At 41.8% G+C, this 26,651-nt stretch overlaps 1 protein-coding gene across 3 annotated transcripts; it reads left to right on the top strand.

The window, feature by feature from the left end:
• The first annotated feature begins 686 nt into the window (after window positions 1-686).
• On the top strand, window positions 687-24,984 carry LOC311057993 (ubiquitin carboxyl-terminal hydrolase 2-like). Of its 3 annotated transcripts, none has more exons than XM_084075233.1 (12): window positions 687-871; window positions 11,141-11,188; window positions 12,376-12,499; window positions 14,113-14,224; window positions 16,169-16,279; window positions 17,097-17,161; window positions 17,363-17,466; window positions 18,134-18,211; window positions 18,378-18,456; window positions 20,289-20,396; window positions 21,052-21,175; window positions 23,297-24,984. In XM_084075233.1, the coding sequence occupies exons 1-12, from the start codon at window positions 716-718 to the stop codon at window positions 23,394-23,396; spliced, it is 1,209 nt and encodes a 402-aa protein (XP_083931359.1). In that variant the 5' UTR covers window positions 687-715; the 3' UTR covers window positions 23,397-24,984. The 3 variants fall into 3 exon arrangements, with proteins under 3 accessions (XP_083931359.1, XP_083931358.1, XP_083931360.1); XM_084075232.1 differs by having other exon boundaries at window positions 11,138-11,188; XM_084075234.1 differs by lacking the exon at window positions 18,134-18,211 and having other exon boundaries at window positions 11,138-11,188.
• Window positions 24,985-26,651: the final 1,667 nt, after the last annotated feature.

The raw sequence follows: 26,651 nt of genomic DNA, 5'->3' as shown, positions 1-26,651 counted from the left end.
TTTTGTGTTTTCTGTTTTCAACTTGTTGTTGTTGTGCACAAACAGCCCAGCATCATTCAACCAGCTCTAGCCGACATCAACACCATCGGACTGAGAGAAACAAGTAGGGCTGTCTGTCACGATTACACATTTAAATTGACGATTATAATTGACACTCAAATAATTGCGATTAAGGATTTATTTGTGTGTTTGGAACATGTGAAGCCATTTAGGCTTCGCAATAAAGAAAAATTGCACAGGGCAGATATATGACAAATAACTGAAATATACAAAGAAATTATTGACATATTTAATATTTGTATACATGTAAAAAAAAGAAAGAAAAAAAAAATAGCAGATCTACAAGCTTACACCGTGTCTCGCGGTGTAAGCTTGTAGATCAGATATTTCTTTTTTTTTTTATATATATTTTAAAATCTATTTTTGAAAATTATTTTTGAAATTTATTTTTGAAAGTTTTTCAACATGGAAACGATTATGACGATTATGCAAAAATAATTGCGATTATCTCAAATAATTGCGATTACACGATTATGTAATAATTGTGACAGGCCTAGAAACTTTACTTTATTGCAAATATATCGATCTACCACGTTATTACCAACTGGTTGCACTGACTGTCTGTCTGTCTGTCTGACTGTTTGTCTTGTCTGTCTGTCTGCAGGACCAGTCTGTCTGATCACTTCCAGACCTCCAGACACTCATCTTCACCATCATGCCCAGTATGAGACAGTCCTACACGGTGACGGTGCCGGAGGATCGACCCCCTCCCGCCACGGCTTTCATCCCGCTGGTGAAGCAGGTGAAGCCGGTGTCCCCTCGCTCCATGCTGGTGTCCACGTTCGTGGGCTTGCTGATCAACCAGGCCAAGGTGAGGGTCAGTCATCCATACCAGTGGGTTTCAACCTTTTTCGTGGCAAGGACCCCCAAATTGACAAATATTAGCCCAGGGACCCCCATTTGAAAAAATATGCCAGGGACAAATGGAACCAAATGGACCCGTTAGGGTCCATTTGGTTCCATTTGTACACTCTCTGAGTTACAGACCCATAAGGGTCCATTTGGTTCCTGTCCATCATTTAGCTGGGGACTCCCTCAAGTACCGGTACAGCCAGGGCGCATTATTCAGCCTGCATGCGGGCTGAATATCATAATAATCAGTGGTGGAACAAGTGCTCAAATGTTATACTTAAAAGTAAAAGTATCAATACTGGAATGTAGAAGTATTCTGTTACAAAAAGTCGGGAATTGTAAATTTACTTGAGTAAAAGTACAAAAGTATATTGGTATCAGAATGTACTTAAAGTACCAAAAGTAAATGTACTCAAATGTTGTGAGATGTAGTGGAGTTAGAGTACCTAGTAAAAATATAGAATTGGAAATACTCCAGTAAAGTACAAGTATGTGTGAGTGTGTGTGTATATATATATATATATATATTTATATATATATTTCGATTGATTGATTGATTAATCAATCGATCATATCATCTTCAGCCTGGTTTGCCCTCTCTGTGTCCATGGTGTGACAGTGCATTGGTTAACCATAGTGACATGGACATGAGTGTGCGTGACGTGAGTGACTGTCATATTGTGCATTCATTCACCCTGGTGACATGGAGTGATCTGATCTGCTGACAGCTTATGTAACAGAACTAATGCTTTAATGTTCTCTACTCAACCCAGCAGTCTAACCTCACATACCCTCCTCCTCCACCATATACTTGTTTATACTGCTGCAGTATAGGCTATTAGGCCTATACGTAGAATCTGTGGAGCAGGTCATTGTTTATTTATTTGTATTTATTATTTTTGCATGTTTTGAGTTTGACTACTCTGTGAATTAACCCATTAAGACCTGAGGCGATTCTTTAAAAAAATCTAGATCCTACATTTTTGGAGAAAAAAAAAAATGTTTTTTTTTTCAAGATTTTTCAAAAATAGCAGATCTACAAGCTCATAGCGCGGCACTCGGTGCCGCGCTATGAGCTTGTATATCTGCTATTTTTGAATAGCCAAAGAAATCTAAAGTGACACAGATGCGTTCCATGGGTCTTGGGTCTTTTTCTACCACAAAACAGGGATGGCTTGGCATGGGGCTTATATGAGCTTCAGGCAGTACTACTTGCTGACTTCTAGGTGTCCTATCAGACGCCGGGGTCTAAATGTCTCAATAGAAGAGCAGAGAAGTGGTTAATGAATGTTTTGTATTAATAATAATCAAAATAAGTAAGTAAGTAACTAACGTTTTCAAATAATTGTCGTGGAGTAAAAGTACAATATTTGCCTCTGAGATGCAGTGGAGGAGAAGTAAAAGTATCGAAAATCGGAAATACTCCAGTAAAGCAAAAGTAACTCAAAATTGTACTTAAGTACAGTACTTGAGTACATGTACTTAGTTACATTCCACCACTCATCACTGCACAAACAGCTCCAGACAGTCCAGTCTCACACTTCTTCTAGGCCCCATCTTTTTGCACAGCACCTGTTCTAGAGAAAGAAGCCCTCATTAGCTCTCTGATGAATGTTTGATCGGCTATGAGGATTAATCTAATCTTTCATCTCAATGTTCTTCTGGCACAAGAACATGTTTATTGACTCTGTACCGGCTGCTTCTCCCGTCCAAATACTGCTGGAAAATCTCTTGAAACACTGTCAACCTGGCCTCCATATTTTGGGCATGTCATTTATAGGCAAACAATTTCAAAAAGATTTCTTGCTTTGTAAAAAAAAATAATTTCTAAAGAGAATAAAATAATAACATCAAGAAATAGCCAAACAAGCTTGTATGTCAGCTTGCCTATTTTTTGCTATTTTTGACGGGAAAAAAAAGAAAAAGGGAATCCCGCACACTGTCTTCACTTACAGCCAGAGTATTTATTGAGAATAGAAGGTTTCGGTCGCTCTGACCTTCATCAGGTATCTGGAGATGCACCTGTCCTTGAAGCAGGTGTGCAGAGGGACCTTTTTATCTATGCTATTTTTACGTGACACCGTCAACAACTAAGTCATTATTTTTACCATTTTCGCCTAGAATGACACATATCCCAAAATAGAGATGCCATGTTGAAAGTGGTTTTAAACAGCATTGACACAATGAGGGAAGTAAGCTCACTGTTGTCCCTGCATCTAAGTCAGTGGTTCTCAAATGTTTTCATATAAAGACCCCCAAATTAATATGTATATGGATGCGGACCCCCATCTGAAGATATGTTGTGCCTGGAAACCCTGTACAAGATTTGTGTAGATTTTTTTTTAAACAGCAGATCTACAAGCTCACAACGTGTCGCATGGTGACACGTTGGGACCTTGTGTAGATAGAGTGTCCTGTAGCTATTTTTCAATGTTAACTAATGTTGATGCAATTTTAACTAATTTTGCTGTGGGGACCCGCCTGATGGACCCCCGGACCAAACTTTGTGAACAGGCTGGTGGCAAATGGGACGCGATGTCGTTGCGTAACAGGATAGAACAGTCTGATAAGGAGGAGGGCGTGTCCCCAAGAATGTCACCTTATCTCGTCTCCTGTGCGGTACAGTTTGTAAAGGTCGACGGGTTCTTAGAAGTGCCGACAGTCTGCAAATGTGTCTGCACTGTGTGTGTGTGTGTGTGTGTGTGTGTGTGTGTGTGTGTGTGTGTGTGTGTGTGTGTGTGTGTGTGTGTGTGTGTGTGTGTGTGTGTGTATTGCATAATGTTGTCCCTAAGGCGATGGGGACACACTTACAGTCTTTGCTTAATATGCTAATGGTGGAGTTTTGTCATGGTGTGTGTTTGTGTGTGTGCTTATGTGTTTTTATGTATGTTTGTGTGTGGACATACACGTTAAAGTCCTGCGCGCGCGCGCGTGTGTGTGTGTGTGTGTGTGTGTGTGTGTGTGTGTGTGTGTGTGTGTGCGTGTGCGTGTGTGTGTGTGCATGTGTGTGAGTGAGTGAGTGAGTGTGAGTGTGTGTTTTTATGTACTCTATGTTTGTGTGTGTGAGCGTACATGTATGTGTGCTTGTGTATGCTTTTGTGTGTTGTTTTTGTCTGTTTGTGTGTGGTGGGCATGCACGTTAAAGTGGTAATTTAGCAACTTAGGCCTGATTTTATACTTAGTTGTATAAGAGCGTCGCGCAGAGACAAGAGCCTATACTTGTGGATTCTAGATTGACCAAGTTGAAACTAGTATGACCAAACTGAACAGGTATTATGCATGTATGAATATGTGTGTGTGTGTGTGTGTGTGTGTGTGTGTGTGTGTGTGTGTGTGTGTGTGTGTGTGTGTGTGTGTGTGTGTGTGTGTGTGTGTGTGTGTGTGTGTGTGTGTGTGTGTGTGTGTGTGTGTGTGTGTGTGTGTGTGTGTATGCACATGTGTGTGTACTCTTGTTTTCAAACACGGCCATGTCTTGCACTGGCACAACTTTGCGTTTGCACGGCCATGTGCACAGTCGTGCACAAGTGGGTCAGAACAGTTAGTACAACACTGTGGTATGTGGGTATGTGTACAGTGTGTGTGTGTGTGTGTGTGTGTGTGTGTGTGTGTGTGTGTGTGTGTGTGTGTGTGTGTGTGTGTGTGTGTGTGTGTGTGTGTGTGTGTGTGTGTGTGTGTGTGTGTGTGTGTGTGTGTGTGTGTGTCGAGCATCGGACCACAGACAGAATTAATCTGTGGTGACCTGCTGGGGCACTTAGCTACGGTACAGTGAGTACAGTACAGTACGGTACAGTACAGTCAGTGGTGCAAAGTAACTAAGTACATTTACTCAAGTACTGTACTTTTGTACACTTTTGAGGATTTTTTACTTTACTGGAGTATTTCAAATCTTCAGTACTTTTACTTCTACTCCACTACATCTCAGAGGCAAATATTGTACTTTTGCTCCACTACAATTTTTTGAAAACTTGAGTTACTAGTTACTTTGTAGATTTAGATTATTATTACAAAACATGCATTAACCACTTCAGCTCTATATATACATTGCGGCCATTTGAAAATAGCCGATCTACAAGCTCACAATGCGTCGCGATGCGACGCATTGTGAGCTTGCAGATCTGCTATTTTCAAAAGATTTTTATACATTTGAAAACTTGAAATGGGACATTCTGCACAATGAGTACTTTTACAGTACAGTACAGTACAGTACAGTACAGTACAGTACAGTACAGTACAGTACAGTACAGTATTCTGTTGGCACAGTGAAACCTGTCCTCACAGCATCCTGTCTGTCAGGTCACTTTGCCCCCGTCCCCATGACAACCAATGGGAGCTTGAATCTTCACAACACATCACACAGCACACGAGTGACTCATAGCGTCAGTGTAATTAAAACGAGTGACTGTCTTTAAAAAAATAACATACGTTATAAAATAACATATTGTTGTTGTCGGGCAGAAACCTCTTATCTCCTTATTCTAACTTCTTAACGTTTTTTTTAATGCCCTACTTGATCATACTACAGGGTCACACAAACGTATCAAAAGTAGCAGATCTGCAAGCTCAAAACACGTTGTTTTTTTATTTGAATCCTAAAAAGTAACAGTGTTGTTGGACGTATCGCCCGGAAATATGCATTAAGCATTGTTTGGCAAAGGACATATAAACTACTACACAAAGCAGTACAGTAAACAATGTGTTGTGTGTGTTTTTTAATACTATGGGACTCACATGTACTGTATGTTATATATGTTTAACTTAAAAATATATAAACTGCAATCCTCAACAGGAGCTGGCTATAATCTCAAATGCAGAGAAAGACAATATTTACACTTTTTTGGAGAAACGTGAATGAATTTGTAATTGGCCAAATTATACAAACCGGCTGTACTACAAAAGAAATCCTTATTATTAACCTCTTTCAACCTCACATCCCTATTTTGGGCATGACATTGATTATAGGTTATAATAGCTTAATATAGCATTTTACTAGCTTTTAGAACTAATAATAGAGAGTGGAAACACGTGTACACACACACACACACACACACACACACACACACACACACACACACACACACACACACACACACACACACACACACACACACACTTGTGTCCACTCCTCCTAATCACACTTCAGCTCCAAGAATGTGTCCTTTGAGCCCATGCCAGAGCGAGGCCTTTATGAGGCTTCTAGTATTGCTGGAGGGTGTGATAAATGGCAGTGGAGTACTACCAACAGTCAGCGTTGCCAGATTATGCGAGAGAAACAAGCAACCAGGTCTATGAAAACAAGCCCAAAAGAAGCGACTATTATGAGGCCTCATGAGCACTGTAAAACCTATATGCATCGGCTATTTTCAAACAAATCTTGAAAATAAAAAACATTTTAGCAACACAAATCTAGTTTTGGTGTCCCTTACTCAAAATATTTTCAGATGGGAGTCCGTGGACAAATACATATTATTAATTTGGGGGTCTTTGACATGAAAATGTTTGACATGATAAATGTAGATATTACATAACAAGCTCTTGTTAATCATTTTCATTGATTCAATCATAAATATTGAAAATAGCATGACAGGTGATTATGATTATTAACGATTATGAAAAATAATTGCGATTATCTCAAATAATTATGATTAGGCGATTATGTAATAATTGTGACAGGCCTATGTGCGTGCACGTGCGTGCGTGTTATGTGTTCGTGTCCGCATCCAGTACAGTACATTCACCCAAGCTTTGCGTTTCTGTCACGCCACCCTGCTTTCACTGACGCTCGCTGGCTGCTCCTCGGCCGTCGGAGTGGAACGGAACTGATGTTTTCTGTGTCATCAAGTTACACTGTCACCATGTTCCCACCCCGATGTGGGCTGCAGGGCCCTCAGCAATATATTAAACCTGTGAGTATAGCGCAGAGAGATCCCTGGAATTACAGCACATAGCACGGGGAAGCGGCGGTCATCCATTCAGCACGAGGCTGGTTTATAATTCATCTGGGCGCTCCGTGGGGAAGGCGAAGGCTCCGTGCAGAGTTATGTGATTTCATAATCTGTTCTGCAAGGTCCCCGACGCTGCGGCACGGGGTCAATGATTGACTCGGCGGCGCTTGAACTGCCAGGTGTTCTGCCAAGTGCCGTCTGCAATGGGGTTGTCACGATTACAATTTTAAGTTGATGATTAATTATCACTCAAATAATTGCGATTAACGATTTTAATTGTGTGTTTGGTGTTGAACATTGGAACATGTGAATAAAAGCGTAATTTCGGTAATCAAAAATTGCACACCTGGAGTAGATATGACAATATACAAATAAATTACTGACCTATTTTCAAAATAGTAGAAATAGTTGATCTACAAGCTCACAACACTTGTAGATCTGCTATTTCTACAACTTTTGGAAAATGTATGAACGTTTTTCAACGTAGATACGATTATGACGATTATGCAAAATAATTGCGATTATCTCAAATAATTGCGATTAGGTGATTATGTAATAATTGTGACAGGCTCTAATCTGCAATGACATGAACCTCTTCACTTAAACGATATACATCAACAACATTCTCTTTCTCATGGACATTCTGTTCTAGCGTAAACAGACAAGGCCGATTTTCTCTTCCATAAACCCCCATTCTGTCACGAATATATACCTGCTGGTAAACCGGCTGCTCACAAACGATAGGTACAGATAACCATCTGTACCTCGGTCATAAATACCTTTTCTAACATAAATACTTCACTTGGGGGAGTACCTGACTGGGGGTCTGAATCTTCCCACGGTGCATCCAGCTTGGCTCCGCGTTCCAACAAACGCAATTGGCCGCGTTCGCCGTTGGGAAGCCGAGCCGGGCCAGGCCAGGCTGGGAGGGCGATCTGTCGCTGCACTAGTGACTCTTAGAGCAGGGGTCTTCAACAGGGGGTCCGGGGACCCCTAGGGAGGTCCTCAGAGATGATACAGGGGGTCCGCCAAATCTTTGTGTGATTTTTTTACATTAACCACTTCAAGCCAGCATCCCTATTATGAGGAGAACTTTAGCCAAAAATAGCAGATCTACAAGCGCACAACGCCTCGCGCTGCGAGGCGTTGTGTGCTTGTAGATCGTCTATTTTCGGCAAAGAGGTTTTGGTGTAGAGGGGGAAAAAGCAGACCCAAGTACAGAGTGAAACTCCTCACTGTCAGGTGAAAACAAGCAGCTGGTGAGAGTGTATCGGAGAAGATGCTGTATATGTGCTTCTCTATACTAGTGGTTCTCAAACGTTTTATTTCTTTCAAGGAACCCCATAACTCTGAGAGTGTTACAAATGGAACCTTTATGAACTTACAGACTTGTAAGAGGTCCATTTGGAACCCCCCGGCCTCAAGGAACCACGAGGCTCCCTGCCTGGACCCCACCACTGGTTTACACCCTCCTACACATGAATTGTTGAAGTTACAGGCAGTGGCTCAGGGGTAGAGTGGCCGGTAGAGTGGCCCGATGGAAACTGTGAGGTTCCCGGTTCGATCCCGGGCTCCCCCAGAGTTAGTGTGGAAGTGTCCTTGAGCAAGACACTGACTGAACCCCTAATGAACCTGTTCCCGATGAGCAGGTTGGTGCCTTGCATGGTTCCCTCCGCCATCGGTGTGTGAATGTGTGTGTGAATGTGTGTGTGTGTGAATGGGTGAATGTAATGCACAATCTGTGCACCAATTTCCCATTTACAGTGACAGGGACTGTACACGTGAGGGGGGCGGGGGGGGATTGACATAATGATGGTATAGCGTCACGGGCATTATGGGTTAATTGGCAGAGGTCAGAACACGTGATGAAATGCCGTGGAACAAGGGTGACGCACGTGTTTCGCACCTGGGCCCATGGCCGGCTTCTGCGTCTGTGTGACCGCACTGTTGCCACACGGCGCTGGTGAAGTTATGATGCAAGGTATTTGTACATAATATCACACCGGCGTACGAGGCTAACGCAACGACACATGGAATGTATGGTTGAGGTTTCCAGGGGAGGAACATCACATGTTCTCACATCACATGTGGATGCTGTGCAAGCTGCTGTCACAGCACTCGTCTCCTACACAGCAGCCAGCACTGTATCCATGGTAACATGGAGAACAACTGGACACTTGGCCGGTTTATTATTTTACTTCATGTACCTACTGGGCTCATGAGAGAACTGGTCCTGGGTTTTTTGAGGGAGAACTTGGCCTCTTTCCCGTTTTACATCTTAGAACCCATTTCTAATCTAATCACTCGTGAATGAATGAGGTGCATTGTTGGCGTTCTGTGTGCAATACATCAGATGCCGATGTACAAGCTCGTAGTGCGGCACCACAAGCTTGTAGATCTGCTATTTTTTTTTATTGTGAAAATGTGTGCAAATCTTTGAATATATATATATATATTTTAAAGCGAACAAAACTCGAAACTTTGCTTTGGGGGGGGGGGGTCCCTGGAACAACATATTTTGAGATCAGGGTCCGCGACCAAATACATATGATTTTGGGGGTCCTTGACATGAAAAAGTTGGAGCACCACTGATATAGTAACATGCGTTTTTTTCAGAAAACTGTTAGGATTTAGAAGATATTTTCGGCCTCAGATCTGCATGGGTTAAGATACAAGATTCTGTGTCAAGAATACATAACAGGCAGGCAGGCAGGATTTTGCACAAGCGGGTGGGGGTGGGGGGCGGGGTGGTTACATAAAAGTGTGTTATGTTTGCAATCACATAACAGATACTATGTAATGTTTGCCATCACATAACACACATCAGAATGTCATTGGTCGTGCAGATCTACCTTTCAAAGAGACCACGACGTCTGAACCGTGCCCATTCATACATACTGATGCATGTCGTCTTTCAAACAATGTAATGGGATCTGCACGGGCAAGTGTGTTTGCAGTGTGAGGTAAGGCGAGGCTAGTTTATTTGTATAGCTGTAGCACATGTCAACAACAAGGGAATTCAATGTGCTTTGCACAAAACGTCAAGCAAAGGAAATGACATTACAATAAAACAAAATAAGTAAAAATATCAAATACAATTGTAATGAATACTGCAGTGATTGCACAAGCGTACAAGCCTTAGTAACAAACATGGCTATGATACAAAACGAACAAAACTGGTGCCAATGAAGGAATTCATTGGCACCAGCTCACATCTTAAATAGTGTTACAACTGGCTTACATTTGTAACAAAAGGGGAGCCACAGGCACAACTGACGATATGACAAAAATATATTTATTAAAGTATAAGTTATAAGTGAATAAACGGAACCAAACCATCAGTCAATATATGTGAGTACATCGGTGTGTAAGTAGTGTGTGGTCGGGGTGTATGTGCAACATGGATGTTGTAAGGTGTAAACCAAAAGGACAAACATACAAACAGAAACAACTTTTGTAGAAGAGAGGAGAGAGAGAGTGAATGAAGGGACAAGGGAGGCACAGATACTTTATATAGCCTGGGAAACACCAGGCCTTTATATATAGATACACAGATAGTTTATATAGCCTGGGAAACACCAGTGGGTGGTGGGTGTGGGTGTGTGTGTGGGTGTGGGTGTGGGTATGGGTGTGGGGGTACAGGGGCTCGGGTGGCACAGGAGTAAAGAACGTGGCCACCACCGCGGTGTCTAGGTGTTCGAATCATACAGTATGTGGTTTGGCTTAACCCATTGAGACCTGAAGCCGATTCTACATGTCTCCTAAATCTCAACAGTATTCTGAAAAACGTATGTTTCTATATCAGTGGTGCTCAATCCTTTTCATGTCAAGGACCCCCAAAATGATATGTATTTGGCTGCGGACCCCCATCAAAATATGTTGTTCCAGGGACCCTCCAGAAGCAACGATTTGAGTTAAAAATGTTCGCTTTAAAAAAATATATATTCAGAAGATTTGCACACATTTTCCCGATTTTTCAAAAATAGCAGATCTACAAGCTCGTAGCGCTGCACTCGGTGCCGCGCTATGAGCTTGTATATCTGCTATTTTTGATTAGTCCAAAGGGTGAAATAATGCTTTTTTGCTCAAATCTAAGAATGACACAGTTCCAGGTCTTAAGGAACGAACTCAGATGAATGTATATGTTTAAGTTGTATACTGGGACTTTCTCAGATCCATCCACTCAACATCTCTCTCTCTCTCTCTCTCTCTCTCTCTCTCTCTCTCTCTCTCTCTCTCTCTCTCTCTCTCTCTCTCTCTCTCTCTCTCTCTCTCTCTCTCAGCAGAATAAGAGTCCTCAGGGCCTGGTGGGGCTGAGGAACTTAGGTAACACTGTGAGTATCCGTATATGTTCACGTGACATTTACAGTATGTTAACACGTTAAACATTGTACACTTTAATAACGATCTCACGTTATGTAACTTAATAATTATCTGGCGTTATGTAATCACACAACAGAGAACACCTTGTCTGCTCTGGTGGACAGAGCGTTAGCATTATGTCCTGTGACTGTGTGCCGTATGCCTGCACCGTCAGAACACTGCATGACTCTACTGTGTGCCAGGCAGCATCACAATAATACATAATAAATAATAATATTATTATTGTTCTCTCTAGAGCAGTGGTTTTCAACCTTTTTCATGCCAAGGACCCCTAAATTGATATACATTTGGCCTGCGAACTCCCATCTGAAAACGTTTTGTGCCAGGGACCCCCCAGAAGCAAAGATTTGAGTTAAAAATATATAGATATATTCAAAGATTTGCACACATTTCCAAGATTTTTCAAAAATAGCAGATCTACAAGCTCATAGCGCGGCACTCGGTGCCGCGCTATGAGCTTGTAGATCTGCTATTTTTGAATAGCCAAAGCTAAGTAGTTAAAATGATTGTGACCGCTATGTTAACTAATTTAGCTGGGGACCCCCTGGTCCCCCCCCCCCCCCCCCCCCCCCAAGGACCACTGGTTGAAAATCACTGCACTAGAGGATGGGTCTTCAACTAGGGGGTCCTCAGAGTTACTACAGGGGGGGCCTCCAAATCTTTGTGTGATTTGAACTTGTTTTCCTTCTTTTTTTTTTACATTAACCACTTGGACCCCAGCATCATCCCTATTCTGATCCTATATCAGCCCAAAATAGCAGATCTACAAGCTCACAACGCCTCACACTGCGAGGCATTGAGAGCTTATAGATCGGCTATTTTCTGGGGCGGTCATAGCTGAGTGGTTAGTGAGACCGCCTAGGGAGCCAGAGGCCCTGGTTGCCGCAGGTTCGATTCCCGGCCAGGCCAGCATATGTGTCGATGAAATGAAATTTGTCCCTGAGCAAGACTCTTAACCCCTAATTGCTCACAGGTTCTCATTGGAAACAAGACCGCAAGGACTTTCATGAACGACCTGTTAAAAGGAATTATCCTTATCCTTTTCTGGCAAAGAGCTTTGGTGTAGAGGGGGGAGCTTTGACCCTTCTGTCCTTCCCGCCTTTTAATGTTTCTGTTGTTTCTCTCTCTCTCTCTTCAGTGTTTCATGAACTCCATCCTCCAGTGTCTCAGTAACACTCCAGAGCTGAGGGATTACTGCATGAGAAACACGCACCGCACCGACCTCAGCAACAGCTGCAAGGCCAAAGCTGCTCTCATGGATGGTAAAAAAAAGACTTGTTTATGCTCTCATAAAGTTCTTTAACGCATTCAATCCGGGAACGCTATCTATCTGTGTCACTTTAGATTTCTTGCTGCGCTATGAGCTTGTAGAGCTGCTATTTTTGAGATTTTTTGAGAGAAGATTGTGAAATTTGTGCAAATATATATTCTACAAATGTCTTCTAAATCCTACATTTTTTTGAAAAAAAAAAAACACGTATGTTGCTATAATATCAGTGGTGCTCCAACTTTTCCATGTCAAGGACCCCCAAAATGATATGTATTTGGCCGTTGGCCCCCATCTCAAAATATGTTGTTCTAGAGACCCCCAGAAGCACAGATCAAAATGTTTGCTTTAAAACATATATACATAACATATAAGGTTCAAGATTTTTCAAAAAATAGCAGATCTACAAGCTCATAGCTTTGAGCTTGTATGGCTGCTATCTTTTTGAATAGCCCTAGAAATCTAAAATGACACAGATGCGGTCCCGGTTTTAAAAGGGTTAATGTTATGTCTTCTTGTGTACAGATACGTAAGAGTACAATGGTGTCGTACAATCGTGAGACAGAAAGAACCGCTTTTCAACTGAAACTCTTAATGTGTGTTGCGTCTTTAGACATAACAGGACAATTTAAAACAACATCCACTCTTTAGCTACCCAGCAGAGCTGTTTACAACTGTACTGTATATCTGGGGCTGCCTTGGGAACAATTGCACTTTGGTGTGCTGCCTTCAAATAAATTACATAATTGAAAGACTGAATGGCCAGTTAGCAATTCCCAGGTTCTTCTGTCTCCCTAACATCTCACTTATAGCCTCTATTGGTTATATACACATTACCACTGTCAGTGCTCCATAGAAGGAGAAAAAATAAACCTAATTTCCCCCAACCTTGCATGGCTGCCTCTGCTGTTGGTGTGTGAATGTGTGTTGCAGTTTAGCACATAATAATGTCAAATGAAACAGCGTTGTGCCGTTGTTGCAGTGTGGGTGAATGTGTAGTACATTGTAAAGCACATTTGGGTGGTGTCGGATTACTAGATAAGCTATATGACAAAGTCCATTTAAGCGCCAAAGCTGCCACAGCTGCCTGCTTCTAAGCATCTATTTGGGGAAAAAAGCACCTTCCCCAGTGAAAAACGGAAGCAACCGGGATAACACCAGTAATTTATACAGAACTAGGCCTGACCTCAATTATTCAACTAATCAGTCGAGGGGAGTCTGAGTCGACTGCCAATCACTTAGTCGAATTATGAAAAAAAAGAAGAAAAACTTTTTTTTTTCATTATTCGACTGAGAGATTGGCCTAATTTGTTATATTGATTTTCTAATATTTTGCCAAAAATAGCATATACATCATGATTTATTGGGAGAAACCAAGCAAGTATATGTTAAATCAGACATTAAGAACCCCTACTGCCCAAATGGAATGTTCCTCTATTGCATAACATCTTTTTTGCATGATTGCAGTATCACCTTTAAGGAAGGCTCTCTCTCTCTGTGTCTCTCTCTCTCTGTGTGTCTCTCTCTCTCTCTCTCTCTCTCTCTCTCTCTCTCTCTCTCTCTCTCTCTCTCTCTCTCTCTCTCTCTCTCTCTATGTCTCTCTCTCAGAGTTTGCCAAGCTCACACGGACCCTGTGGACGTCGGTGAATAATGATGCCGTCAGTCCCTCAGACTTCAAGACTCAGATCCAGAGATTTGCCCCCAAATTTGTGGGCTACAAGTACGTCTGTCTTCTCTTGTACTTCTCTACTTGTATTATAACTGCTTTAATCCATTTCATATTTCACGGACCTCCTCTTGACTCATCTTAAACACTTTAAACCATATGTCAGGGGTCTTCAACATGGGGACCGGGGACCCCTAGGGGCTCCTCAGAGTTACTACAGGGGGGCCGCCAAATCTTTGTGTGATGTGATATATTATTTTACATTAACCACTTGACTTGAACCCTATAGGATCCCTATTCTTAGGAGAACTGTAGCCAAAAATAGCAGATCTACAAGCTCACAACGCCTCGCGCTGCGAGGCGTTGTGAGCTTGTAGATCGGCTATTTTTTGGCAAAGAGGTATAGTTGTAGAGGGAAAAAGAGCAGATCAAGTAAAACAAAAAACAAGTTTCATCTGAAACACAATTTTATACAATATAGAGGGGGTCCCTGTTTCATCTCTCTCTCAGCGAAGGGGGTCCTTTGTCTGAAAACGTTGAAGACCCCTGCCCTATAGACTGACTGGAGTCTCCCAGCGCTCTATAATATTTTCCCTCTACACCAAATCTCTTCACACAAAAGGGAAAAGAGGACATAGGGTTCACGTGGTTGAAGCCTGATTTTTTACTGTGTAAATAGCCGCTCTGCACGCTCACAAGTCACCTTGTAGATTTGTCTATATTCGAGCGACACCTTTGTACGACTGAGTATAAATTAAGCATTAGCCCAGGGGTGATGCAGCTTTGATGATGGAGAGGGCCACTATATTTCCACACTCACTCCAGAGGGCCACATTGCATTCATCTTATCTCTGTATTTTAACTTTTTTCGTAAATTAATGCCGTACCATGTACCGTTCTAATTCACACAAAAGTTGCAAAAATAGCCGATCTACAAGCTCAAAACGCGTCGCAGCGCGACGCGTTTTGAGCTTGTAGGTCTGCTATTTCTGCTATTTTTGAATTGGAATCCTGAATTTCTTTTTGCTATTTTTGAATTAGAATCCTGAAAAGTATCATTTTTATTTAATTTCAAGTGCATTTGAACTCAAATACAAATATATTTGACGTAAAACAGACAATATAATTTTAATACTAGTCATTAAGCTACTAATATAGAGTGAAGTAATTAAAGCGGGTCATGTTTGCATGTTTGGAATTGTAACAGCTGAAATCAATAATATGTCAGTATTCTGATATTAACCTGCGGGCCGCATTAAGTGAAGGTGGGGGCCGCATGTGGCCCCCGGGCCGCCAGTTGCCCACGTATGCATTAGCCTGTCTTTTAACCCATTTAGACTGGGAAAATATCATCGTATCATTTTAGATTTCTTTGGCTATTTTAGAAAAAAAAAAATCCAAATCTTTGAATATATATATATATTTTTAAAGCAAACATTTGTAACTCAAATCTTTGCTTCTGGGGGATTCTACAAATGTCTTCTCTAACTCCCAACATTGTTTTGAAAAAAAAACTTATGTTGCTGTGGTTCTCAAACTTTTTCATGTCAAAGACCCCCCAAAATGATATGTATTTGGCCGTGGACCCCTCCATCTCAAAATATTTTGTTCCAGGGACCCCCACCACAAGAAAAGATTTGAGTTAAAAATGTACGACGTATATTCAAAGATTTGCACACATTTTCACGATCTTTCCAAAATAGCAGATCTACAAGCTCAAAGCACCGCACTATGAGCTTGTAGATCTGCAGATCTTTTTAATAGCCCAAAGAAATCTATAAAATGACACAGTATGCGTTCCTGGTCTTAATGGATTAAATGTCCTTTCACCATATCCACCATTACTTACTCTCTGTTCACCCATAGTTTTTCCCTTTTACTTTTAAATAATGAGCATTTGGAAATAACAATCTTTCTCCTCTCTCTCTCTCTCTCTCTCTCTCTCTCTCTCTCGGTCACCCCCCCCCCCCCCCCCCCTCCACCCCCATGTCTTTGCAGCCAGCAGGATGCCCAGGAATTCCTGCGCTTCTTATTGGACGGCCTCCACAACGAGGTCAATCGAGTGGCGGCGCGGCCCCAGGTGTCTCTAGAGGACTTTGACCAGCTCTCGTAAGTCATCCGATTCCAACGCCTGCTTAACCCCGTGGTGCCCTTCATGGGAGAGAGAGAGAGGCACTAATTCATTACAGTACTGTACATTACATAACTCAGTTAGGCCTTTCATTGTGAGAACAGTGCTCTGTGTGGTGGCTTTTAGTCATTCAGGTGGATTTGATTATGCAAAAGAAAGCCTAAATGACCAGTCTCAGCTTTCCCAGTTAACCCATTAACCCATTAAGACCTTAGGCGATTCTTAAATTTTTTTTTCTAAATCCTAACAGTTTTTTGAAAAAAAAATCAAAACAAAAAAAAATCTAGATTTTTCAAAAATAGCAGATCTACACTCGGTGCCGCACTATGAGCTTGTATATCTGCTATTTTTGAATAGACAAAGAAATCTAAAGTGACACAGATTCGTTCCAGGTCTTAATGGGTTAAGACCTGAGGCGATTCTTAAAAATGTTTTCTAAATCCTAACAGTTTTTTGCAAAAAATAAAAATAAAAAATTCTCAAGATTTTTCAAAAATAGCAGATCTACAAGCTCATAGCGCGGCACTCGGTGCCGTGCTATGAGCTTGTAGATCTGCTATTTTTGAAAAGCCAAAGAAATCAAAAAATGACACAGATGCGTTCCAGGTCTTAATGGGCCAAACAATACAATCTGGAGTCTTAATTTGATTGCAAGGGCAATTAGAGCGGAGTTCACTCTCTCCAAGTTAAATTGAAATGGAAGATTGTATTGTGCAGAAAGCCTTTTAATACTGTCTGGGTCTGACCGCAATATTCCATTGATTTTTGATTTCATCTCTTTCACTGCCTCTGCAGAGATGATGAAAAAGGAAGACGGATGTGGAATAAATACCTAGAGAGAGAGGACAGCAAAGTGGTCGGTAAGTGCCCTGACACGAGAGAATATTCCCATCATAGAGAATCCTGATTGGATTATGTGTGAGCCTGTATAGAACTGTGTGGGTTTCTTCAAGTAGAACTGTGTGTGTGTGTGTGTGTGTGTGTGTTTGTGTGTGTGTGTTTCTGTACGGGTTTGTTCTTGTACAAACTGTATATATCTGTGTGTGTTTCTCTCCCTGTAGAACTGTTTGTGGGCCAACTGAAGAGCATGCTCACCTGCAACGACTGTGGCTTTTGTTCCACTGTGTTTGATCCTTTCTGGGACCTGTCTCTGCCCATCGCACAGGTCAGCATGCACCCTCACACGCACGTGCACGCACGTGCACGCACGCGCACGCACGCACACACCCTCACACACACGTGCACGCACGCCGCACGTACACACCATCACACGCATCACACGCACGTGCACGCACGCACACACCCTCACACGCACGCACCCACACGCACCACACGCACGTGCACGCATGCACACACACACACACACACACACACACACACACACACACACACACACACACACACACACACACACACACACACACACACACACACACACACACACACACACACACACACACACACACACAGAGACACACACTTTTTCAAATGTCAGTATAATAATTAAATGGCCCAGTGAAGCATGGTTCTCAGTCAGCTCAGACAATTGGTCTGCTTTCTAATTAAGAACATTTTTAATTTCCCTTTTTTTTCTTCTTCTTTCTATTCAGCTGTTTTTTTAATAGTCTTCATTATGTAACCCAAAAAACACGAGTCTGGGCCCTCTCGTTGAACCCGAGTCCCGATAATATGTAACGCATATCTCTCCTGTAATATGTAATATGTTACGTATATGTCCTTCGCTTATCTCCTTGTACTTATCTGAAGAATTTACACATGACTTAAGTCAGCCAAGCTCTCTCTGAATTGCAACCTTTGTCTCTTCTTGGCAGAGCTCGAGGGAGGCGACTCTGACCGACTGCCTCAGACTGTTCACCAAAGAGGAAGTGTTGGACGGGGAAGAGAGACCGGTACGTTACGCTAAAGATGCCCGCTCAGCACTCTGCTCAGCAGAAAATCCATAGTGTTCATTTGACACTGACAGGGTGTGATTTAAGAACAACACCTCATTGTCCTCTCATGTGTGTGTGTGTCTCTCTCTCTCTCTCTCTCTCTCTCTCTCTCTCTCTCTGTCAGACGTGCCAACGGTGTAAAGCCAGAAGAAAATGCACCAAAAAGTTCACCATTCAGAAGTTCCCTCAGATCCTTGTGCTTCGTATCCTTTCTCTCTATTTACACGTTGATGTCCGACATCCAAGCATGACGTCTGATTAAAACGCAGGAAGAACGTATCAGCTGCAATTCGATAGTCTTTCACAAAACGGTCTTATACGGAGCAACGTAAACGGACGTTTTGTCGATTCTGAACCTAAAACAAATTGTTTAATTGTGAGATCATATATAATGTGTGGAAAAATATACCCTTTACTCAAATGCTCAAGTGTACGCCAAGCATGTAATTTCGAGTCACGGGCATACACTTATGTGTACATTTCGAGTTTTTTTCCCCCACCCTATATCTGTTCTCATCAGAACAATGGCATTAAGTTTTAAAATCTGCAACGTTTCCCTTTAAACCACTTACAGTAGGTCTACCATACCAGCCCAGACAAAAAAGAATATTAATTTTGTATTTTTAAACAAAATGTTGACGCCAGAGAGTTAAGAAAAGTGCAAGGTTCCGGAGCATAGGGCCTTATCTATCTAAATAACACAGTGAGTCACACAGTAAACATCCAGTGTTAATTTAAAGTGATAAAATGGACCTGCGAGTGAAAGGTTGGTGAATCTTTACTCTATAATCTTTATCACAGTATAGCCTCCCAGCTCTAGTGTTTGGCCTTCACATTGGAACAGATGTACACTGATTACAGTATTATATAACTTTGGCTATAACTAACTTTATGATAGATTAGCTTAGATTGCCTTCCCTGCAAAGACCAGATTAGACCTGATCCGTACATTTTTCTAAAGGAGGGAATGACCTTCTACTTCTTTAGTCGGAAACAGCAGATTCAGCGTTTGTCTTCCATTGTGACTGAAAGTAGCCCTCCATCCTTTCACTTCCACTTTCTTTTTTAGCTGTTGTCCCCTATTTCTCGCCCTGCACTTATTTCTTACACAATCGATTACACAATCGATTTAGGATTAGTGGAATGTTGTCTAGGCAACGTTGGTTCTTGTACTCGTTACTGATTGCTTGCTTGTTTGTGTCATCAGCTGCACTTTTTGGAAGTTAAAACAGAATTTTGGACTAAGGTTTTCTTTCTTTTCTATGACGTTATGATATCTTAGGATGAATGGTACAGTAGAAAAATGTCATAACTCCATCCCGGGTCCGCCACAGCTAAAAACGCACCAATAGGCCTTTTTTTTTGTGTTCTGTCACTATGAACGTCAGATCTCACCAAAAAAAAGAAAAAAAAAAACTATTAAAATACGCGATCTAGCGCAAGGCCTATTGGCACACGTTTTAAGCTGTGGCGGACCTGGGATGGAGTTATGACATTTTTCTACTGTACCATTCATCCTAAGATATCATAACGTCATAGAAAAGGTAAGAAAACCTTAGTCCAAAATTACCCTTTAAGGGCCATCCAAAGCCAGAACGATAGCTATGACGATAACTATCAATATGTCATTTTAAAAATCATTCTAACTCAAGTGCATGGCGGAGCTCACACCACAACTATAATGACAACGACAGTGGTGAACGATATTGTTGGGATTACTGTACTTTCAGAGCGAGATAGAAATTCATCTGAATTCACAGGGTGTCACGTTCAGCTTGTTTACAGGAGGTTATAGTTCGTCAGTGTGGATGCTCACAACGTTATCATGATTATCGTTATCGTTGTAGTCATCATTCTTGGTGTGGACAGCCCTTGACTCTGGATGAGAGGCATTGAGCTACAGTAAATGGTTTTAGAACATAAACTTAAGGACTTAGAAGACAGTAATGACATTAATCTACTGGTGCTACAGTACATGACTGTACTGTGACGTGAACACACATATGTTCGGTTCCTTGACCCGCCGTTCCTGCAGACCTGAAGCGTTTCTCCGACCGTGAAGTCAAGAGCAGCAAGTTGTCCACGCGGGTCAACTTCCCCCTCAAAGAGCTGGACCTCAGGGACTTTGCCTCAGAGAGCAGCTGTGAGTACAGGACCTAGAAAGCAACCGGGTCGTACAGAGACAGGAACAATAGGATTTTCTTGTGTCAGATTTGAGCTGCGTCCAGTTTGATTATCTCACCCATCACTGTATTTTATATGATAAAGTGGGTTGGCCATCTCTCTCGCAGTTCGTAGAGAGCAACATTGTATTTTATTTATTTATAAGGCCTTGTGTGGTAAACTTCCTTTATACCCATCCTCGCTTTTGGAACCAAAGGTTACTGGACATTCAACACGTTCACAAACACACATTAGATATACCAGTCCACGTAAGAGCAGTGAACAAGGAAAGACTGCGTTCATGTGTTATGCTCCACACAAATGGAACACACCTCAGGGCTGCGACTGGTCTCAATAGAGACATTCAGGGTGCTTCTTGAGGACACACTACATAGTGACTGCACCTTTTTCATGTAACACTGTTTATTTGCATCTGTGACATTGTAATGTGATTCAAATGTTTGTTATTGTTTCTCATTTTGTATGTATTTTATATGTTGTTATCAGGGCGTCCTTGAAAAAGAGAGCTTGCTCTCAATGGGCTTCCCTGAATAAATAAAGAAGAAAGAAAGATTGAAGTGGTGCCAAATGTGCAATAATCATGACTGATGTTTCCTTTCCTGTCCTGCATGCAGTGAACAGTGCGGTGTACAACCTGTATGCAGTGTCCAATCACATCGGCAACACGTTGGGAGGTCACTACACCGCCTACTGCAGAAACCCCTCACTAGGAGAATGGTACCGCTACGACGACTCCAGGTGAAAACTCCAGGACATAAGCTGTCTTCCCTTTACTTTAAAGCCACTAATAGCTACTACTACTACTACTAATAATAACAAACTGTATTTGTATAGCACCTTTCATAACATGAAATGCAGCTCAAAGTGCTTTACAGAGCAAGAATAAAGCACAAGTGCTTTACAGAAAAGTACAAATAATTTAACAATAAAGAAAAAAAAGAAAAGCAAACTCATGAAACAACATTGAAATAATAGCGAAAAAGGCAAAACAGTGAGGATATGAATAACAACACAGGGATTTAAAAATCAACTAAAAGCAAGAGTGAAGAAATAGGTCTTGAGCTGTGCTTTAAGGCTATCTACAGATATAGATACTTGTAATACAAGGATTCTAAATCCTAGAACAACAATATTGTACAGTACTGTTTCACAAAACTACCAAGAGTTGTGCGTGCAGTGGTTCAGTGGTTCTCAAACTTTTTCATATCAAGGACCCCCAAGTTGACCCCAGTTTGGCATTTAATGGCATTTCTATAACTTTTTATGCCTTTATTATAGGAGGATAGGGAAAGTATGCTGACAGGAAATGGGGAGAGAGATGGGGTGGAGGGTGACACGCAGCATAGGTCGTCGGGAACGGGAGTCGAACCCTTGAAACGCTGTCAGGCTGGCATTGCAGCCTAGGGTGTCTGGACCGCCACACTGAGGCCAGTGTCCCTGAACTTTGACTCGTGAAGTTTCATGGCCTTGTGTCATGATTTGATGACGATACTGTGTGTCGAGTCATTGCGGACACAGTGACATACATCCATGCAGAGCCTAATTAAAATAGTTTTGAAATCGCCTCTCAGCTGAGGTAGTAACTCGCTTTATTCCACTTTAATGATGCAGAGGTGCGTACTCATTGTGTTTTATTGACAGTCAAATGTGCATCTTAAGTACATGGAGATAAATGTGTGCCAATGAGAACAGTGGCATCATACAGTACGTATCAAAGTCCTCCAACAATACAATAACTGTGTCAGACAGTCATCTCATGTTCGTCCTTCGCGTGCGTAGATGACCATTGACTTCACGATGTCTTGTGGGTGCGAAGATGGCTGATGAGGCCGATCCTCGCACGAAATGTCCGGTTGCAGTGAGGGCATGTGATGGCACTGTACCTCAACCAGTGGTCCACAGACCACTAGTGGTCCATGGCATTATTACAGATGCTCCATGGGAAAAATGTGTTTAAATAATCACTCATAAGTCCATCAAATGTAAGAATTCATTTTTTTTAACTAAATGTAGTGGAGAAAAAAAGCTTGAAATTAAATATTGTCTCTGAAGGCCTTGATATACTTATGTATGTATACGGTGTCATGCACCCGGGAAATGGCAGATCTACAAGATGCGATGCGAGCTTGTACATTTATTTTTGGTGCATGACACCAGTTTACAACTAAGTATAAATCTGGCTATGAGATTAGTAATGGGTCAAAGTCATTAGAAATGACTGTGTTGTGAATTGTTATATACTAAATACATAATACATATATTGCTGTTGGGAGCTGGTGTGGGGTGCTCTTTGAGAATTGTACAAAATATATGCTAATGGTCCAGAGATTTAAAAAAGAATGGAAACCACTGAAGGATATCACAAAGATAAGGTTATATGTCATATACCAATGGTTCTCAACCTGAGGGTCGAGTCCCAAAATCATGCAGTGCAGATGATAGTGAAGTGACAGTTTAAGGACTTTTAAGAACTTTTCTAATACCTAAAAAAAACATATATATATATATATATTACTGCATCAAACAAATCCAACAAACTATACTATAAAAACTGGTCAAATAATATAATAAAGAGGCAAGAATTGTGAAAATAGCCGATCTACAAGCTCACAACGCCTCGCATTGCGAGGCGTTGTGAGCTTGTAGATCTGCTATTTTTAGTTTTTCACAATATTTATCTGTGGAACCGAGTCAAACTAAATGTAATGCCTCAACTCCTACAATTCCAAGTGCTTGTCGTCAGGGTGGGGGGGGGGGGTGCCCAGTTCAAATAGGATTATTTTGGGGGGGATCGTGGCCTGAAAAAGGTTGAAAACCACTGTCTCTAAATTAAGATGACTTGATGTTCTCCTCCTGCAGAGTGAGTCCCATGGCGTCCAGCCAGGTGATCAGCAGCGACGCCTACGTCCTCTTCTACGAGCGGGCCAACGCGAGCGACGACACATGCAACCTGTTGTGATTCATGATGCACTTGAAGAGGCAGAGACCATTGTCTTAAGGGCAGCAACGGACCGATGCGTGCCTGGTGGTGGTGGTGTTAAGACACTGCTTTTACACAGAAGAAGCTGTGGCTCAGGAGGTAGAGAGAAGAAGTGGTCTTCTTGGAATCGGAAACGTTCCCCGGGTTCAAATCCAGGCTCCTCCTCCTTTGGCTGCGTGTTGTTGTTGAAGTGTCCTTGAGCAAGAGACTGAAACTCTTAACTGCTCCCCCGATGGAGCAGGTTGTTGGTGCCTTGCGGTGGTTTTCTCTGCCCCCGGTGTGAGAATCAGTAAATGGTGATGCACATCGTATAAAGCGCTTTGGAGAAAGGTGCTATTAGAGATGCTCTGTTTCTAGCCTTTTATTTTATTAATAGACGGGTGAGAGCATTGCTTTGGTGGACTTGGTTGGTTGACCCCCCTTGAATAGTGGGCAACTAACTGGACAACGGGATGCTCTCTCAACTTTCTATGCAAAAACCTGATGACTGAATCGCGGCTGGATGACTGAAGAACCGAAGCTCAGTTCTTCTCGATCTCATTTCGATGGAGACGGAATGGAAATCGTCTACACTTGTCTACACACTCCTGAGTGCGAAATTTAACTCGAAGAGTGTACAAATGTAACCAAATGGACCCGTACGGGTCCATTTGGTTACATCTGTACACTCTTGGAGTTACAAATGGATAAATTAAGTAAGGATTTTACTGTGTGAGTGTGTGTGTGTATATTTGTATGTACTGTATGCGTTTGGCGTTCCAGTGCTAGGACTCCAGGAGTGAACTTGTATAACGTTCTTTATGCACTTTGAACACGTACTATTACGACGAAGGTCACTCCATTTCTTAAAAACACCTTCGGAAACTTCCAAAACTCATTTGACAATGACTGTGTGTGCTTGTAAATTATTCTATTTAACTTGATGCCTGTGTACTTGCCATGTGACTGTGGTGTCCTGCGCCACCTAGTGGTGGAATGGACCAGTGCGTTTTTGAAATGAAGACCTGAAGAGATCATCTCATTCTTTTTATGGTGGGAATTCATGCAGAGGTGGACAGTAACGAAGTACATTTAATTGAGTACTGTACTTACTTAAGTATATGTTTTTGTGTGTCTGTACTTTACTTGAGTATTTGTGTTTTTGGATACTCATATCATTAGTGTCCAGAAATACAAGTACTCCCCTGCATTTTGACCTAGAGTATCTACCGTATACTTTGACTCAAGTACTGGAGTTGAGTACTTTGTCCAACATTTTGTGACAACCAGGTGAATGTACTGTATCTGTACTGTACATCATGACTTAATCTTTCTTTAAAGGGGCTGTAAGTGATGTTTGTTAAAATAATCACTATAGAGTGTTTGTTCAGTAACAGGGATCTCTCCAGCTCTTTAGTGAACAGAAATTACATTTATAGTTCGGGATACTCATTTTGTATTAATTGTATGTATTATTATCATTATTATTGTTATTAAGGTTTGTCTGCTCTATTTTGTTTTGAGCTATCTAAGATTTATTTTAACAGAAGAACATCACTTACATCACCTTTAAGTAATGGTGCCGACCTTTCGTTGAAGTCAGTTCATAATGTCTATGAGTGAATAAAATATGAGTCAAATTAATGTTTGTGGGGGTTTTTATGTTAAAGCTGCAAACTTTTATGTCATACATACTTCAGGATTCAAACTCTGCTCTCCAGCCTGAGAGACCAAAATTCCTGTCTCCTACACCACTGGTTGGGGTCCAGGGACCCCCAGGGGTCCTTGAGGGAGTTCCAGGGGGTCCCCAGCTAAATGATAGATTAGGAACCAAATGGACCCTTATGGGTCTGTCACCTGGTTGCTGGTTTGGATGGGAGCAGGTTGTGGGTCATTGATTGATTGATTGAATATTTTATTAGGCAAAAATTTTTAAAACATCACATTTACATTTAACATACTTTGTCTAACAGGTCCGTTCATAAAAGTCCTTGCGGACTTGTTTCCAATGAGGGCCTTGGTATTCAATTCATAGACATATATAGTGGCATCACAGTTCGAATATCATTACACAAAGAAAATAAAAATAAAACAGCAAGAATATATATATATCTATATATATATCTATACATATATATATATATATATATACATACATATATACATACGTATAATACTATGTACAACAAAAGAAATAAAAAAAATAATAATAATAATAAAAAGGGGGGGGGGGAAGATATGTACAAGAACAGGGGGGGGGGGTCGGCTGTCTAATGGGAAAATGGTACTACCTCCTCTTTTGGCCTCCTGAAAGGTGATTTTTTAAGGCTCTTTTAAATGAGCCCAGCGAACTGCGTTTTTTGAGGGATGGGGTTAGCCCATTCCAATCCTGGGTGGCAGTGCTGTAGAAGGAGAATTTGCCCATGTTTGTTTTATGGGTGGGTGGTACCAAATTGTTGTTAACGCTCCCTCTGGTATTGTGACTGTGGGTGTCACTACCTTTTGGAGGTATTTACTCAGATATGCGGGAATAGGGGGCATATCGGGCAAATTTTCGTTTACAATTTTGAAGGCCAGTCCCATTTTTAGTTGTTTAACCCTGTCTTCCACCCTGAGCCAGCCTAGGCTGGCAAAATGGGTGGGAGAAAGGTGGGTCATGGGCCCCAATCCGAGGAGTAGCCGAATCAGTTTGTTTTGGGAGGTTTGAAGCTTAGTCTTCAGTGACACTGAGGTGTTGGAGTACCAGGAGGTGCTAGCATAGTCAAAATGTGGTTGAATCAGGGCCCCTGAGAGGGTCCTGAGGGCCTGTGGGTTGACAAAAGAGGAAACTCTGCCCATTTATTACTATTTTGACCACCTTTGTCCCCATGCTTTCACCTGACAGGTACAGTATTTGTCGAGAATACAACCCAAATAGGTAATCTCTTCTTTGCTAGCGATAATTGTGTCATCGACTTTGACCTTGAAATCATTTACCTCCATCTGTCTGAGGGAATGTTTGGTCCCAAAGAGAATGGATTCAGTTTTCCCAAGGTGTAGTGACAGTTTGTTATCGGTAAGCCAAGTACGGATTTTTGAGAGTTCAGAGCTGAGCGCCTCCTCAACTTGCAACTTGTCCTCTCCCGAGATCAGGAGTGCCGAGTCATCAGCGAACAGGAACAATTTGCAGTTACAGGCAGCATTCATGTCGTTAATGTATAAAAGGAACAGTAACGGCCCAAGAATGCTGCCCTGAGGAACCCCACAGCTCACCGG

Source organism: Gymnoscopelus microlampas, assembly GCF_963454915.1.
Source record: "Gymnoscopelus microlampas genome assembly, chromosome: 12".
Lineage (NCBI taxonomy): Eukaryota > Metazoa > Chordata > Actinopteri > Myctophiformes > Myctophidae > Gymnoscopelus > Gymnoscopelus microlampas.
Note: the sequence above shows the minus strand (reverse complement) of the source record. Positions and strands in the feature narration are given on the sequence as shown.